The sequence below is a fragment of the Kryptolebias marmoratus genome, linkage group LG19 (genome assembly GCF_001649575.2).
Source record: "Kryptolebias marmoratus isolate JLee-2015 linkage group LG19, ASM164957v2, whole genome shotgun sequence".
Taxonomy (NCBI): domain Eukaryota; kingdom Metazoa; phylum Chordata; class Actinopteri; order Cyprinodontiformes; family Rivulidae; genus Kryptolebias; species Kryptolebias marmoratus.
The window spans coordinates 20917256-20934420 of NC_051448.1; the positions used below are offsets into that span (position 1 = coordinate 20917256).

The 17165-nt window shown below is 38.9% G+C and overlaps 2 protein-coding genes across 2 annotated transcripts; both read left to right on the forward strand.

The window, feature by feature from the left end:
- The first annotated feature begins 5005 nt into the window (after window positions 1-5005).
- On the forward strand, window positions 5006-6934 carry LOC108247835 (trace amine-associated receptor 1-like). The gene has a single exon (XM_017436201.2). The coding sequence runs from the start codon at window positions 5582-5584 to the stop codon at window positions 6581-6583; it is 1002 nt and encodes a 333-aa protein (XP_017291690.1). The 5' UTR covers window positions 5006-5581; the 3' UTR covers window positions 6584-6934.
- Window positions 6935-13037: 6103 nt separating this feature from the next.
- Window positions 13038-14024, forward strand: LOC108247843 (trace amine-associated receptor 1-like). Its single transcript, XM_017436209.1, has one exon. It carries the CDS (start codon window positions 13038-13040, stop codon window positions 14022-14024), a length of 987 nt encoding a protein of 328 aa, XP_017291698.1.
- The last annotated feature ends 3141 nt before the right edge of the window (window positions 14025-17165 follow it).

Consider the following 17165-nt stretch of genomic DNA (forward strand, 5'->3'; position numbering starts at 1 on the left):
CCTGCTGCAGCAACCACCTGGAAGAACCCACGCCATCTACTAGAGAAAACATGAAAGCAGCAGGCAAAAAACACACCAGAATATTCCAGAACCCCGACATCAACAGTCTTCACCACATTTACGCGCAGGACGCATGAAGCAGCCTCTCTGTTAGACCGTTATACGCAGACTGATTTGGGAGTCATGAAAAGTTCCGACCCCCCTGCCAGAAAAATCACGTGACCGGAATTTCATTGGCTACTCGCCTGTGGTATCAGAACCCGCTTGGGAGCTGACTGACCGGAGCTATAGGCTTGCAAATGAGGGGAGGAGACTTTCATGACTTTACGCATGGGAAATTAGAGGGGCTCTAGGGGGGGCAGAGAGCAACCCAGTTGGTCAGACAAAACGTCAAACAAAAGTGGCGCCAAAACACCGCTATTTTGAAATTTAAGTTCATAAAAACAATAAATGTAGCAAAAACTGTACAGATTTGAATAGAAAAGGCAGTAAAACAGCCCGCGGGCGGGCCGTCGCGTGGTAAGGGGTTAACCTTGTTTTTTTTTTTTATTCTTTCCATAAGGTGTGTGAATCATTTGTATGGGTCTAGGAATGATCATTATCAGCTTATAGTATTTTTCTTGAAACATTTTGTTGAAAAATAACTTTAACTAGGACTTAGTTTGAATGTTGTGCTCCATAGTTACTTTTGAATAAGTTAATGAACATGTTTGTTGTGTGATTTAATCTGAACATGATTTAATTAGTGTGAGATCTGATAATACCGATTCAACATGTTTAACTCCATGACTTTTTTCATTGAGACTGACGTTTGGAACTCAATTACACTCTCCTTCACATCTTGGGCTGTGATTCTACCCAGTGAACACAACAAGTTGTCAGGAAGTAGTGAGAGCGAGGCGAACCCAGTACCCAGACAGATTTATTTCTAAATAACAAAACTGAAAACAAAAGCTGACGTGGCAGCAAAACAACTAACAAACATCCAAACAGCAGAAAAGGGCGAGGCGGGAAAAGGCAAAGCAACGTGGAACAAGGATCGAACGACAGCACAACAAGCTACAATCAACAATGAACCAGCGGGGAGGTGGAGAAAAAGACCAGGTTTTAAAGCAGAGGGAAATCAGGAGAAGTGGGCACAGGTGAGTAACGAGGATTGAAGACAGGTGGAGATGGGCATGACAAAAAAGCAGGAGCAGACTGAGGGCAAGTGGGTAATGAAAAACAAAGACAAGAACAAAACCAAAACCCAGAAGACACATACCAAAAATCCCTAAACACCAGACAAAGCAAATACAAAACTCATGAACTCATTACACAAGTTTTGATTGATTTCAGGCTGTTTAAACCATCTCCTCACAGCTGGCTTGATTGGGGAAATTGATGAGTGGCTGCTCCAAATACACCCCTACGTACTATCCACAACTGTACATGTGATGCCAGCACACTCTTAGTTCTTGTTTATTGTACCCTTGTGTTTTCACTCTCGTTTTGTTGTTTAGTTAATTATTCTGTTTTACACTCACTCCTTTGTTTTAAGTGTGTATCTCCAAGCGAGTTCACCATTGTTTTTTTACAGCATTAACTGAAGTTAAAAGGTTTAGCCATCTGTCCAGTACAAACTGGAATGTTAGACAGTGTTAGACAGATGAGTCAGCAACAGCAAGACACAGAACATTTAGATAGTTCCAGTGCTTGTGAACCCACCATTCTCCACTGGATAGGACCAAAGCCCCAAAACCATCTGGAGTATCACCAAAACTGATTCGCTGATCACCAGACTGTGACATAATGCAGGGTTTTAGCCATAGGAGCAGAACCGAAAACCAGAACACGGAGACAGGATGTAAAGGTAAGTGATTTATTTACAGGTGGTTTAATATTTACAGTGAGTGTTCGGGAGCATCTGAAACGACAGGAGGGAGGCAAGGTGAGTCTCGAGTACCAATAAATCCAGTACAGGTTTATCCGTAGTAATTAGAGGTTAATTTGTTTGTTTTCCTTACAGGTTTCTGGAGAGTGAAGCAGCTCGGAGTTGAGGAGTGAATGGTCCAGGAGGAATCCAGCGAGGAGGGATCCTAGGAGTCCAACAGGTAAGTTCGTCCAGGCTGCACAAGGTAAGTCCCAATGAGAGACACAGAGGTTAAAACTTGAAGCGAGGCAAAAACAGGATTAACGTAGCGGTTTGAAGTGAGGCGTAAACCTAATGGCTGAGACTCTGACCAGAAGGCAAGATGCTCCAGCGAAGATCTGGTGCTGACTAGGGGTTTAAATACCGGTACTACTCATCAGAGGAATCAGCAACAGCTGCGGAGAGAAAGGTTAAAGACCATGCCCAAAGGCGGGTCAAACCAGATCCTCACAGACTGGTGGTTTCTGAATATCAAATGCTACGCTGATCCAACCACCGGGAATTGATCACTTAATGCATAACCAAGCTCATGTCTACCCTATTTCGTTTTTTGGTGCTACACAGAGCAATGCAGCTGCAACCTCAAGCTCAGCTACGAGCACAAGTATTGCAGTTGTTACACCATATTCTGTGACCATTGTATATTGTGACCGTAGGAGGATTTTTTTTGCTGTCTTCTCTTTTATATTTCACTTTGTGGTGATTTGGCTCTTTTCTGGGTTTTGTTTTTGTTTTATTTTGATTTTAGTTCTTTGGTTTTTGTTTTGTTTCTTTTGTGTTATTTGGTTGTACTTGCTTTTCGTTTTGTCTCATGTTCATGTTCATTTTCACTCTCCCCCAGTCATTCACTTCTGTCAGCCACGCCCATCTTCACCTGTCCCGACTCAGCAATCATTCCACCTGTTCCCACTCACCTCGTTATCCCCAGTCTTTAAAACCCGGTCATTTCTCTCCATACCTCGCTGGTCCATTGTCTAAGATTTGTTTGATGTTTGTCTCTTGTTTGCGTCACTCCGTGTTCCTGGTTCTCTAAGTTTTGGTTCCATTAATGTATTTTTATTTAGTTCTTGTCGGTTTGCTGCCACGTCAGCTTTTTGTTTTTGTTCGTTTTCTTAGTTTAATAAATTAGTTTTTCTTTCTTTAAATATGAGTCTGCATTCTGGGTTTGCCTCCGTCATCACCCCTGCTCATGACACACTTGTTCTCAGTCAATCTCTTGTTTGCCCGCCACGCCCATCTAGACCTGCCCCAAGTTTTGCAATCACTCACCTGTGCCCACTTCTTCTAAACACCTCCTCTCTTTAAAATCTGGTCATCTCCTCCACTTACTCACTGGTCCATTGTCGCTTCATGTGCTCTCTGGTTCCCCTAATGTCTTGCCTCTTATGTGTGCTACGTTTTAGAGTTTGTTAGTTTTTTATTTTTAGTTTTGTTTTGCTGCAATGCCGGCTTTTTTTTGTTTTTCTTTTATTTTTAATAAATTAGTTTTTCTTCCTGAAGCTCATCATGAGTCTGCAAATTGGGTTTTCCTCACTCTCCACCACACCTGACAATACAAAACAATTGTTTTGTTTTTTTAATTATTTTAATACATATAAATACTTACAAAGAACTACTCATGGGTTTATAACAGTTCATAATTAATAAAGAAACAGTTTGGCTCAAGTTTTTAGTCTTTTACTATATGCTGCTACAGTGTGGTCACAATATATCATAGGAGCCGTCATAATCTGTGTTCGTCTATATTTCAATAGTAGTCATAATATTAGTGGTCAAATGTTACTTTTTCTTTATTTACTATAGTTGGTTGATGTTATTCCTGCTAATTATTTAGTTTGAGGATTTGCCATTTTATCAATATTCTATTGAGAATAAAACACTGGCTTGTGAAATTTAAATGTCATTGTTTTGTTTATATTGTTAAAAAACAAATTTCCTAAGTCTTCTGGAAATGCGTTTGGAATATTTATGTTTGTGAGATCTTAGTCAAAGACAAAGTTACAGTTACACCTTCATGTAAGTGGAATCAAGTTTTCTCTTTGGCGACAGATGGGACATCATCTTACATGGGTCAGTGCTATGAATCCACTGCTCCCCCCAAAAAAGTCTGCTGCTCAATTTTGTGTTGGTAGTAAAAATATTGTAGAAGTAGTAGTAAAAAGGTAAGAAAATCAACTGTAGGATGCCTGTATTAACCCGGTTTTGCCATGATTACATTCCTTGCTACCTCCTCTTTGAGGACCAGCCCTACTCAATTTCTCTTCCTATCCACACCATGGTAAAATACCGTAAACCCTGCCCCAATGCTGCAAGCCTTGCTTCCCTTCCACTTGCTTTCTTGCACACATAACACATTTACCTTCCTCTTCTCCATCATGTCAGCCAGCTCTCTAACCTTGCCATTGTCCCTACATTTAGAGTTGCTACCCTCAGTCCTATATTCTTGACTTTCCTCTTCTCCCTCTGTCTCCTGGTACATTTCTCTCCTCATGGTCTTCAATTAACAGAAGCACAATTTCAGCTGGCACCCTGTTTGTCAACCGTACTGGTGGCAGTTGTTAACCCAGTCCTCGATCGATTCAGTATGGTGTCGCTTAGATGAGCTTGCATATTTGTTTTGGCAAAAGTGTTTTAAGCCAGATGCCCTTCCTGACACAATCCTCACAATTTACACAGGCTTGGGATTGGCACAGGAAATACACTGGCTTGTGCTCCCTAGTCACTGGTTTATTTCTTTTACCTCAATTAAACTTTATTTTTTTATTTACTAATAAATTTAAATAAATTAGGTCAATTAGAGATATTAGTCATGATCCACAGTTTACAGTAAATGTTGTAATATTAAATGCTGTAAGTAAACATCGCTAAAATGCCATTTTCTGCTTCCTGTGTCTACTTGTGTGGTTTTATCGTCACTTCAAATGACAAAAAGCTCACATATTTTAGAGGTTATTGAAATTAATATTTTCTTTGTTTTACCCTTTTAAATGGGTGATGCCCCAACAAGTGCTAAATTAATTTTTAAATTAATAAACAATTCATTAATTATTGAAAATATTTGTAATCCTTTTTTTCTACAACAGATAGTAGGTCTAGGTTGTTTGGCAACAAGCCACTTTGCCAGTGGGAGTTGCAGTTGTTCCATCTCTCAACCTGAAGAAGGGTGTAATAATAGCCAGCTCATCATTGGAATATTTTTGGAGCCACATCTGTTTAGCAGTCTTGTGTGAATTTCAGAGGACCATTGCAAAGTTCTTACCATGCCTGTAAAAGCCAGTTCTAATCAACATCTTTGATATTTTAATGTTCTGGATGGAAACATAAAGTCTGTTCTTTTGGGGTCTTCTTCCTGTGAATCAGATGAGAACAGAAAAACCTTTGACCCTACCCTCCCAAACTCACAGCCCCAACTTGGGTTCCAATTTCTTATTGGACAACAATCATAGTGTTGCAAATGTGGGTGGTGACTAGGTCATAAAGGTTCATGCACAATGGCTAATGTGACCTAGAGCAGTTACCAGCACTGATGCTCTAACTGTCTGTGAGTGTTTATCAGAAATTTGATAATTGCATTAAACTGTGATTTTTTTGTTTTTTATGTAGTTAAATTTATATTCTCTAGTATTCTCTCTGAATCTCACAAAAATTACATCTGATTTGTAGGTCATCATGGAAATGGAAGGTAGCATCAACAGAACTGATGTTGTGACTTATATCCATCCCTGCTATGAGATTGATCATTTCAGTTACAAGTTCACCACAACACCTTCTGCTATCTGTGTATTGTTGTATGCTTTCCTTACACTTTTGTCTGTTGTCACAGTATGTGGAAATCTCCTTGTAATAATCTCCATCATTTACTTCAAACACCTCCGAACTCCTACAAACTCCCTGATTTTGTCTCTTGCTGTGGCTGACCTGCTTGTAGGGATCATTGTATTTCCTTTTAGCATGGCATTCTCTCTCAGCTCATGCATGTATCATGAAGGTTTATTCTGTAAGGTACGAGGCAGCTTTGATATACTTCTTAGCACATGCTCTATTATGCACCTATGTTGTATTTCTATTGACAGATATTATGCAGTGTGTCAGCCATTAACATATAAATCTAAAATCAGTCGATATGTTGTTGTCATTATGATTGCTTTAAGCTGGGGTGTTTCTGCACTAATAGGAATTGGAGTGACAATTTCTGGGTTAAATAATGAGCAATGTGAAGAAACGTGTTTTATTGACATTCTCATGGCAAACACAGTTGGACCCATTTTATCATTTTACCTTCCAGTTGTCATAATGTTGTGTATTTACCTGAAGATTTTTCTTGTTGCATTAAGACAGGCACGGAGCATCCAAACTAGGATGAAATGTGGAGCAACTGTCAGTAAGATGGAGAGAAAGGCCACCAAAACTCTGGCTACAGTTCTTGGCGTATTTCTTTTTTGTTGGACTCCTTTTTTCCTTTGCATCACTTTTCTGCCTTTTACCAACAATGTAGTACCAGTTCCTGTGATTGAAACTCTTAATTGGCTAGCATTGTCTAATTCAATGCTAAATCCTTTTATCTATGCTTTCTTTTACAGCTGGTTCAGGTCTGCCTTTAAATTAATTGTTTCTGGAAAAATATTAGAAGGTGATTTTGCTAACTTTAAATTGCATGGACTTGCTGCTTGAGTAAATCAATCTTTGATGTGTAGAGATTATTTTGTTTATGTAAAAATAAAACTCCTCGTTAAAATGCTTGCATTGCTGTTATTTTAAAGTTTTTTTTTTTTTTTTTTTACTTTTAAAAGCAAAGGTGACCAAAGTGAAACAGTTTACTAAGATTTTTTTTTCTGACTTTCAGCAAAGGCAAAATTGCATCAGTTCACTCACTGAGGGTCAGAAATGAAGTTCTAAAATAGACAATGAAAATAAAACTGACTGTATTTAAATAAAATTAGATGTGATAAAATTAATTGTCATTGTGTTTAAGAAGAGCACTTGTACCATTTTTAATTGTCTTAAAGGGCTTACTCAGTAGTTTATTTTTAAATGTTTTACACATTTTATTAAGGTTCCTATCTAACTGACATAAAAGCAGAAATAGATATATTTTGTTTTGCCTTGTCCTTACATGTTTTTGTCAAGAAATGTATATATTTTGTTTTGCCTTTTCCTTACATCTCTTTGTCAAGAAATGTATATATTTTGCTTTGCCTTTTCCTAACACATGCGTTTGTTCTTTTTACAATTCAGAGATTACTACTAATACTGGCCTGGTCCCAATTCAAATGCGCGTTCATGCTGAAGGGTTTGAGTGAGTAGTGTGTCCCAATTCTCCGGAGTGCTCTTTAGCCCCGCCCCATTTGTGTACTACGTCCGCCCTTCGGCTAAGCCCGCATCCAGCGGACTTCGAAGTATTTACCCACAATTCATCACTGCATGTGACGTTTTGAAATAATTTTTATTATCTTTATTGATAATGAAAAAGTTTTGAATTAAACGGCAGAAATATGGCAGTGGTGACAGAGCATGTTGCGTCTGTCACGAAAAAAAGCTGTTTTCAAATGTAAAGTATTGAAATATTTCTTATTTCACTCTGCTGTACATGTGTGAATACGAGAAAACTTTGCTCAGTATTCAACAAGTCAGAACAAAACACATTTGAACAGCTAAATATCTTCTGCAATGACTTTGGAAAGCAAAAATACCTATACTGTACTTTAAAAACTGTACTGGCACCTTCTTAAAATACCAAAACAGTGACTGGCCCCGCCCTGTTGGATGTCACAGTTACGACGCAGAAGTGCAAGACGATGACGTAACCCGTACTGACCCAGTTCTCCAATGTCTGCATGCTTGTAACCTGCGCACACGAACCCTTCTGTGCACTTCGTCTGAGTACACACTTCATAGAGGGGCGGGCCTGAAATGGGCGAAAGTGCAGGCACGCACGATCGATCTGCACATGGATCCTGCTCCTTCCTGTTTATTGAGCAATAGGAGAGGAGCTGGACCAAGAAGGCAGCCCTCCTCATTTGTATATTGAGGTAGAAATGCACACAGTGGCCCGGTCCCAGTACTCACACTCAACCCTACGCCCCTCTATGAAGTGTGTACTCAGTTGAAGTGCACAGAAGGGTTCTAAAATTAAAAATAACAAAAATATATTTTGCAGATATATTCATGCAAGAAATGGTAAATTTACATTCAAAATACAGCAAGGACAACAATTCACAATGTAATAGCTACAAACACATGCTAAAGGTTATAACACATCAGGAAATATACAAATGAGTGGTTTTAAAAAGGTAAGTTTGAAATTACTGTATACTCTTTACCAATATTATTATAGTTTTATGGGATTTACCAATTACTTTTAAAAGTCACAATGGCCTCCAGATAACATAAATCTTTTGCAGACAATGAAGTTCCATTGTCAAAGTGATATTGCTCAGACAGCCAGAGGCAGGTAGTAATTATTTACATTTACACAGCATTGCTCCTCTTACTTGAGTAAAATTTCTGAAAACACTACCTTGTGCGAGTAACTTAACTGAACGAAGAACATATTTTAACCAAAAGAATACACGAGACACAGAGACCAATGTGTGGTTTATGTTAAAAGTCACACTTCTTGTTTGTGCTCAACCTTTACTGTTTACATCTGCCTAGCCTGTTGTGTCGTTTGTAGATTAATCACACAGCAAACACCATATATTTTCAATGGAAGTACTTATTTTAGCTACTATAAAAAATTGTTTAATAAGTTTTGGAAAACACCTTATTTGGAATTTTGTTTCTACCTTTATTATTTGTCTTGTATTAATGTTTTTCTTATTAGGTTTTAAAAAACCAGACACTGCACATAACCATTTTTATTCATGTCTGATTAAATTACTGTAAAATATTAAATTAGACATTATGATCAGTTACTCAGTACTTAAGCGTAGTCATTTCATCAAATACTTACAAATACTCTTACGTGTGTAGTTTCTTACACAGCTACTAAAAATATATTGAAGTAGTTGTAGTCTTACTAGAGTATCACATTTGGGTACTCTACCCCCTCTGCTCGCAGCCTGTAGTTTCTAAAAAGATTACTGACTTTCCATATATTCACCATTTTGGTGTATAAAAACATATATTTCATAAAAAAGTTAAGCTTTAAAAATAAAATAAAAAACTAGAAAACTGATAATTATGTAAGAAACATTCATGTTTATCCAGTTCAGTTTCACATACCGTTCTGTTGAACCACAGCAGTACTTGTTCACAACCTTGTAAGACTCCTCTGTATGAGTAAAGGGGACATCTGGATTTATCGTCCTTGCAATAGGGCTGCAATTTCTCTCCGTTGTGAATGTTACAAATAGATACATGGATCTGTAGAAAGACAATAAAAAACAAACTTTGAGCATAAGCCACATTTCTCAATTATACGCATTATATACTTTTCTATTTTTCTCTAATGATGCGCTGCAGAGAACTAATTCACTATGCTACACGCTAAATTCAACCTTAGCTTGTATGAATTATGATTTTCACTAGTTCTTAACTTATTCTACATAAAAGTATTGATTTATTATGTAAAAAAACTGTTTTAAGAACATAAAAATACCTTTTGCTGACTTTGCGTGGTTTCCATTGTGAATCGTTTCACGAAAAATATCAGTGGAAGAATCTCTCAAGCTTCCATCAATCCAACTACTGCTTCTTTAAGGTTTTATACTAGTGGTTATGAAAATATTTTATTCCGGATTGCAATGGTCCCATTTTCACATATGGTATGGGACTGACATGGTCCGTCCCCGCCCCTTTCGGTTTGCTGCAGCCAGGTCCTACTCAGCGCTCAAAGTGTAAGTTTTCACATATTTTCTGGTGGTGAGATATGTTATTTACTAAGTTAGGTCACAGCGTAAATGTTAGCTAGATAGCTAAATAAACTAGCAGCGCAAAAACAGAATGTTTGAGAAGTGAATCAGATGTGCCATGCAAGCTGAGTGGCAGGCTATGGAGGGTCCCTGGGTGTGCCGACTCCTAGCTGTGTAAACTAACTCTAGGAATGTGGATTGTCACCTCACTGGTGGGTAAGGAGCTGGAGATTGTGAGGTTGAGCAGTAAAAACTAGATGACGTTAGGCTCACCTCTACACACAGTTTGGGTACTAGAACCCAACTCCTGGAGAGGGGCTGGGCTTTTTCCTACTCTGGAGGGGACGTCAAGCGAGTGTGAGGATACTTATAAGCCCCCAGCTGAGCACTTCAGTCTTGGAGTTCTCCTTGGAAACAAAGAGGTTCACCTCTCTGCTTCTTCAAGCTGCAGGAGTGAAGGTTCTGAATATTGTTTGTGCTAATGCGCCAAATAGGATTTCAGATTACCTGGACTTCTTGAAGTCTCTGGATGGTGTCGTAGAAGAGGTGCAATCTGTGAATCCTGTTGTTCTCCTGTGTGACTTCAATGTCCATGTGGACAATGACAGTCATCCGGAGGGAAGTGCCTGGGAAGAATAGCCTCCCCTATCTGAACTCGAGTGGTGTTCTGTTATTGGACCTCTGTGCTAGGCATTGGCTGTCCATAAGAAATGGTAAACACACACACTGATGGTGGTAAGCTACAGTGTAGCCACAGCTGCACTAGGGCAAATGGACAGAAGTGAGGCTGCCATTACACCAGCGCCACCGAGCCTTCTGACCACTACTAGCAGACAAGGCAGGTAAAGTGTCAGATGGAGTGGGGGTTCAAACTGGTAACTCTCTGGTTACAGGACAAACCCCTACCTCCTGAGCCACTGCTGCCTTTCCCAACAGAAACACAATGTTGGAGCCCAAGGTGGTCCCTTCAGCCAGTTTTCCATTATCCAGTCTCAGTATGTTTTGCTCCGGCTTAGCTTGTCTCGTCTCAACTTTGCATGGTCTTGTTGCTTTCCTATGTAACTGTGTATCGCCTTGATGTCAGACTCAATGTGCAATCGTATAGCCAACCAAGCTGCAGGTGGTGAGATGAAACATTGTAGCTTCATAAACCCTCATGTACTTTTCCAGACTGCTGTATCAAGCTGAGGACAAAGGGATGGATACGAACTAGAGTTTGAGGGTAAGCTAATGCCAGCTTACTACACTTATTGCCAGTCCCATGTACAATGCTGTTATAGCTGTAAGCTATCAGTTTTATGTATTAACATGTCACACAGTGGAAATTTGCTTTATTTTGAAAGTGAAACCCTCTTTTTTGTGCATGTTTTTTACTAATTTTGGTTTTACTAATTTAGTTTTTATTGCATGTTTTTAGTGTTTTGCATAACATTGTTTTGATCCACTGTGGAGTAAAAAAAAGGACAAATTACTTGATGACGGTCACCTGTGCAGTTGTGGGTGTGCCTGGAAGTGGTGTATCAGCTGTTTCACAGATCTGTCAGAGAAGCTGGCCGGACATTCCAAAGGTGAAGGACTGAGTCTGCACAAAGGAAGGGAGCACGTAGCAGACAGGCGTGGTGGACAGACAGGTGGTGCGATCGCCAGGTGAAGGCAGACCGATCGGTGCGATGTGGCTCATTCCAGCATTAGGAACGGCGATCAGTGGAGAACAATGTATTGGATTGACAGCAAGGCAGAGGTGAAAATCTGTCCACGTCTGTGAGTATCACCTTCCACTGACTTCTACTGAGTGCAGCCTTGTTGGGAGGGTCACAGAGGAGATTGGTTGGCTCTATGAACAACACTTCTGGCCAGTGATTGTTTCTATTTACAGGGTTGCAGTATGGCAGAGCTCACTGGTGAGTGAGACGCGCACATTGTGGACCATGGTGGGTGTGCGGCATGCCGGAGCCAATAAGAGGCTCACATTGTGGCCTACAGCGGTGTGCAGCATGCCAGAACCAATAGTAAGACGCCTGCGGGGTAGGACAAAAAGGCTCCTTCTCCTCTTGGAATTGACTGGCATGATTCCAGTTTCTTAAGAGTCCTCTAATTGAAAATAGAAACCAATCTTATCTAGGACTAGAGACGTTTTTAGTCATTATTTTAAGTTTTAGCTTTTAACAGAAGTATTTTATTATTGTACCATTTTTTTAACTATTTATTCCTATGTTGCTGCCACTGGGAATAAAAATCGTTATTCAAACCTAGTCAACTCTCTGCTTCTCTGGGTTCTGACTCACTGGCTCCCCCTTGTTGTCATCAAACTAATTGGTGTAGCACCAAGACCTACCAGATTGGTGCCTACAAACATCTGTATGATGTGTATGTTCTTGAGATGTTTCTTTTGTCTGAAAGGTTTTGCTGCTGCAAACCATCAATCTGGGCGTAAATAAAGAAAATTGTACTTCCTCCACTACTTCACGTCACCTTTTACCTTTCTCACTGTGACCAATGAATAACAAGAATATCTGTAAATTTCAATCTTACTTCCTCTTACAACCATGAGCCTTTCACAATAATACATATTTAACAATGAACTCATTATTAAACAGATACACCTAACCATACACTGGAATATTTTTAAATGTTATTGTTGAATACATTTCCACCCTTAGCTGTATTAAATTATGAAATCTAACCTGAAACTTCTTTTATCTTCTTCACATGTTGGTGTGAACAAATGAAAAGACTTCTGCCATTTTTTCCACACTCCATGCTCTATGCCTAATTTCATGGCTTATAAGTTAGTAACTAAAAATTTCACTTCATGTCACTTCAAAAATGACTATAGTATTCCTTTATGTATGGAAAAAACATGGTAATGCCAATATATTTTTGACAGTTTAGGTCATTTTAGAGATTGTTTTTTTATTTTTTATTATTGGAATTGTACCAACAAATTTGTTTGTGTTTGTACCTCTAACAGTGGGCTGTATAGACGCACATACATGTTACATCATTGGTCATTATTGCTTTCAGATGGAATACTGTTGCCAATTCCTATTGGGTAATAGAAGGTAGGGAATACAGAATAAAGGTTTATACAAAGAGACTCTTCTGGCACAAAGGAAGCAACAGCACTGATGACCTGTGAGTGTTTTGTCAGAAATTTTAAACAATCATTACTCAGTTTGTATATGTTGTACATCTGAAAAAATGTGTTGAACATGATTGCTTTGTAGTTTTGTCTGTTATTCAAATGAATTATATAAGGGTTTTAGATCATCATGGAAACAAGAAGTTCTGTCAACAGAACTGATGCAGTGACATATATACATCCCTGCTATGAGATAAAGAATTTCAGTTACAAATTTACTACAACGCCTTCTGCTGTATGTGTGATGTTATATGGTTTCTTTACACTTTTATCTGTTGCCACAGTATGTGGAAACCTCCTTGTTATAATCTCTGTGTTTTACTTCAAACAGCTTCACACTCCTACAAACTTCCTCATTCTGTCTCTGGCTTTCGCTGACCTGCTTGTAGGGATCATAGTATTTCCTTTAAGCACGGCATTCTCATTCAGCTCATGTATGTACCATGAAGATTTATTTTGTAAGATACGAGACAGCCTTGGAATGTACCTTTGCACATGCTCTATTTTACACCTATGTTGTATCTCAATTGACAGATATTATGCAGTGTGTCACCCATTAATATATAAATCTAAAATCAGCCGTCAAGTTGTTGTCATTATGATTACTATAAACTGGGGTGCTTCTGCACTTATTGGAGTTGCAGTGACAACACCAAAATCAAAACAACAATGTCAAGAAACATGTTTTATTGATATCCTGATGGCAAACACAATTGGGCCTGTTTTATCATTTTACCTTCCATTTGTCATAATGTTGTGTATTTACCTGAAAATTTTCCTTGTTGCACAGAGACAGGCACGAAGCATCCAAGCTAGGATGAAATGTGGAGCAACTGTCAGTAAGATGGAGAGAAAAGCCACCAAAACTCTGGCTATTGTTCTGGGAGTGTTTATTTTTTGTTGGACTCCTGGTTTTCTTTGTTTCACTTTTGTGCCTCTTACCAACAGTTTAGTACCAGTTCCGGTGATCGAATCATTTGTTTGCCTTGCGCTGACAAACTCAACATTGAATCCGTTTATTTATGCTTTTTTTTACAGCTGGTTCAGATCAGCCTTTAGAATTATTATGTCTGGAAAAATATTACATGGTGAGTTTGCTAACACAAAGCTGCAATAATTTACTTTTTGTGGCACAGAAGTTTTGGTTTTTAAAAGTCAAAAACTTAAAAAAAAACATTGATAATATAAATGATAGTATCTCCAATAAAGTAGCCCACTTTTAATAAATTTGTGTTTAAGAAGGGTGCATGTACCTAAAGGCTGTAATTGTGATGACGAGTATAATTCTTTCAGAAAATAATGAATTCCGCTTGGGAGAAAAAACTTTTATTATTTTTTTTTACAGATGATGTCTAATTCAGAAACAATGAATCAGATAGAGTCAATTTGTGTACATGCAGCATGTAACAACTTACTGCAGATACAGTTCTCTTGAGCTACAACTTAAACTTTATGAAATTAAGTTAAGTTTAAAACAAAAGAAAATCTCACTGAACTAACTGATTTTAGTACATTGTTCTTGGCCCAGTGGATAGGGTGGTTGTCCACTGATAAGAGGGTCAGGGGATCAATCTCCATCCCCTGCAGTGTGCCAAAGTGTCTATGGCAAGACACGGTTCCCCCACTGTCCACTGATACAATGAAAGTGCTTTATATAATGAGTAAAAATAAATGAAAGGTATGGGTGAATGGGAACATTTCTAAGGTGCTTTTTGGAACCTGGTAAGGTTAAAAAGGAGCTATATAATTTGTGGAACATTTACCATTCTTACAACAAACTAAGATTTTATGTTAAGCTCGTTACATACTGCAAAAAAACAAGAAAGTTGATTGTTTTCTCAAGCTGTCAAAAAGAGGAGCAAAACTATGAGAAACTCAGGCGCAGAAGTCCTCGAGAGTCCTTACAGGGTCCTACCATTTGATTGATTGCCTCCCACCAGCATTACCACTCTTTTGTGTGAACATGTCATTTACCCTTTGCAAATTTGTTATAAAGGTAATGTCATTTCTTTTTTTAACAAATGCTGTCCTTTGTGCATATTGTTTGGGCTACCGCTTTCTATAAATTATTATCCATTTGCACGTCTTTATATGCCTTGAAAGACATGTTTTATACATTTTTATACTTCCTTATTGCCTTTGCAAGCTGCTTCTCAAAACTGTCCACTGTATAAAACTTCATGCCAGCAATAAAAAAAGATAAAAATGTAAACATTTTTAATTTTCAGCATTAAACCTAAGTACTCGATTCAGATTTTGAACTAATCACACAATATTTTTCTGACAACACACAAGAATAAAGTTTTGCACAAATATGTTGAGAACAAGCTACAAAACCTTACAAACCAGAGCTGTGAAAAAAAAGATGTTCTTTTCTCGTAGTTTTGGGAGACAGAGTCCAATTTTCTCGCTTCTTGCAAAGTATTTACATGTAGCCTTTAAGCTAAATGCCGGTCTCTGTAAGTTCATGGAATTACATTATATTTCAACATTTCTTGATTGTTTATTTTGTCTTTATTTTTTCCACATTTATTTAGCTTATTATTTGTTTATTATTTAAACGAAAATATTTTAAATAGAGTTCTTCACTTAGTATCTTATTCTTTACAGATATTATCATTCCTCCCACAACACATTCTACAAGACAATTGCCCTTATTTGGATACTGTCTCAACATTGCATGTAATAATGTATAAAAGGCTGAAATAAGTTGATATGAGGAAAAATATTAAAGTAAATTTTAAAAAGTGATACAAATCCATCCATCCATTCATTTTCTAAATTCACTTTTTCATTCAGGGTCATGGGGGAGCTGGTGCCTATCTCCAGTGGTCACAGTACGAAAAACCTGGGTACACCCTGGACAGGTCTAAAAGTAATTGCGTCCACCTTTCATCAAACTTTGACTGCTGTCAACCCATAACCCTGCTCCCAACTCCACCTCTGTATCTCTTAACCCCACCCAGTACTTCCCCATAGCTACTCCTACTGACACCCCTTTTTACCTCACACACGAATAATACATATAAAAGAATAAAATGATATTTTGTGTAGCTAAACAAAAATATAAATTAACAATACAAATATGGCTAAAGTAAATTATCTGGACATATAGATTAGTTTTAAACATCAGAATTTTTTCTCTATAGTGGTGAGAGAACAGCTCATGGAATACAGCTCTTACAATCACCTCCCTACTATACAAGAGTTTGTTAGTAAAAAAAAAACAGTGCTTGTTTCACTGCAAACTGTGGCCTAGTTACACTAAAAAAACAACTAAAAAAAACAGGACAGCCACAAGAAGTCATTAAGTTCACCTCATTGCCAGAAAAATGTATCCTGGGCAGAAATGAAGACGCTAGACTAGACTGTGCTGCTAATGGACAGCAACCTTTACCACATTTTCCGCACTTTAGGGTGCACTAGATTATAAGGCACACTGTCAATGAATGGTTAATTTTTGAACTTTTGTCCTATATTTCAACCTCGAGAGACTCACACAGAAAAACAGAGACAATTAGAGTGTTTTATTGGCTAGAGGTCTTTGGCGCTCGTGCCCCGGCAGAAGATGAGTTTGCAGAGAACCACTGTGAGCTTGAATGATTGACGTAGGGTGAGAGATTAGGGTAGTCTTCCTCTAAAGAAGGTGCCAGGGCCGAGCTGAGGCGAGAAGGAAGGGAGAGTGGGGCGGGAGCTGGAAGGAAACCAAGGATTAGGAGAACACAAAGAGGGGATTGATGAGTAGGTGGAGAAAGCTGGAGGAGAAGGCTGAAAGGGGCCTACGAAGGGCTGCCGCCGCTAAGAGGCCCGCGAAGGGCTGCTGCTGCTGCTAAGGGGCCCGCGAAGGGCTGCTGCTGCTGGTAGGAGGCCCACGAAGGGCTGGAATTGGAAGGGTGATAGAAGGACAGAGACGGAGAACACCACCACCAGTAAGTGCAGTGAGAGCTTACTTGTAAGCTGAGCGAGCATTAAGCGGCTAGCAAGGATGAGAGGACCAGGCGGATGTAGGAGGAGTAGGCCGCCGAAAAGCAGTGACCGAGCTGCTGAAGAGAAGCCAAAGGGATGCCCTGTGGAGCTGCCGAAATGGCTGGCCCTATTTGGAAGGAGTGTTCAGAGAATAGAAGAGGAGGAAGGCCGCCTAAGGCTAAGGTTTTCCTAAGAGCCCTGAGGAACCAAGCTGCGGTCGTGGGAATTTAACAGCTGCGCAGAATTTAGCGAATGATTGCCAGGCGAGAGAACCTTCAGAGACCTGGAAGAA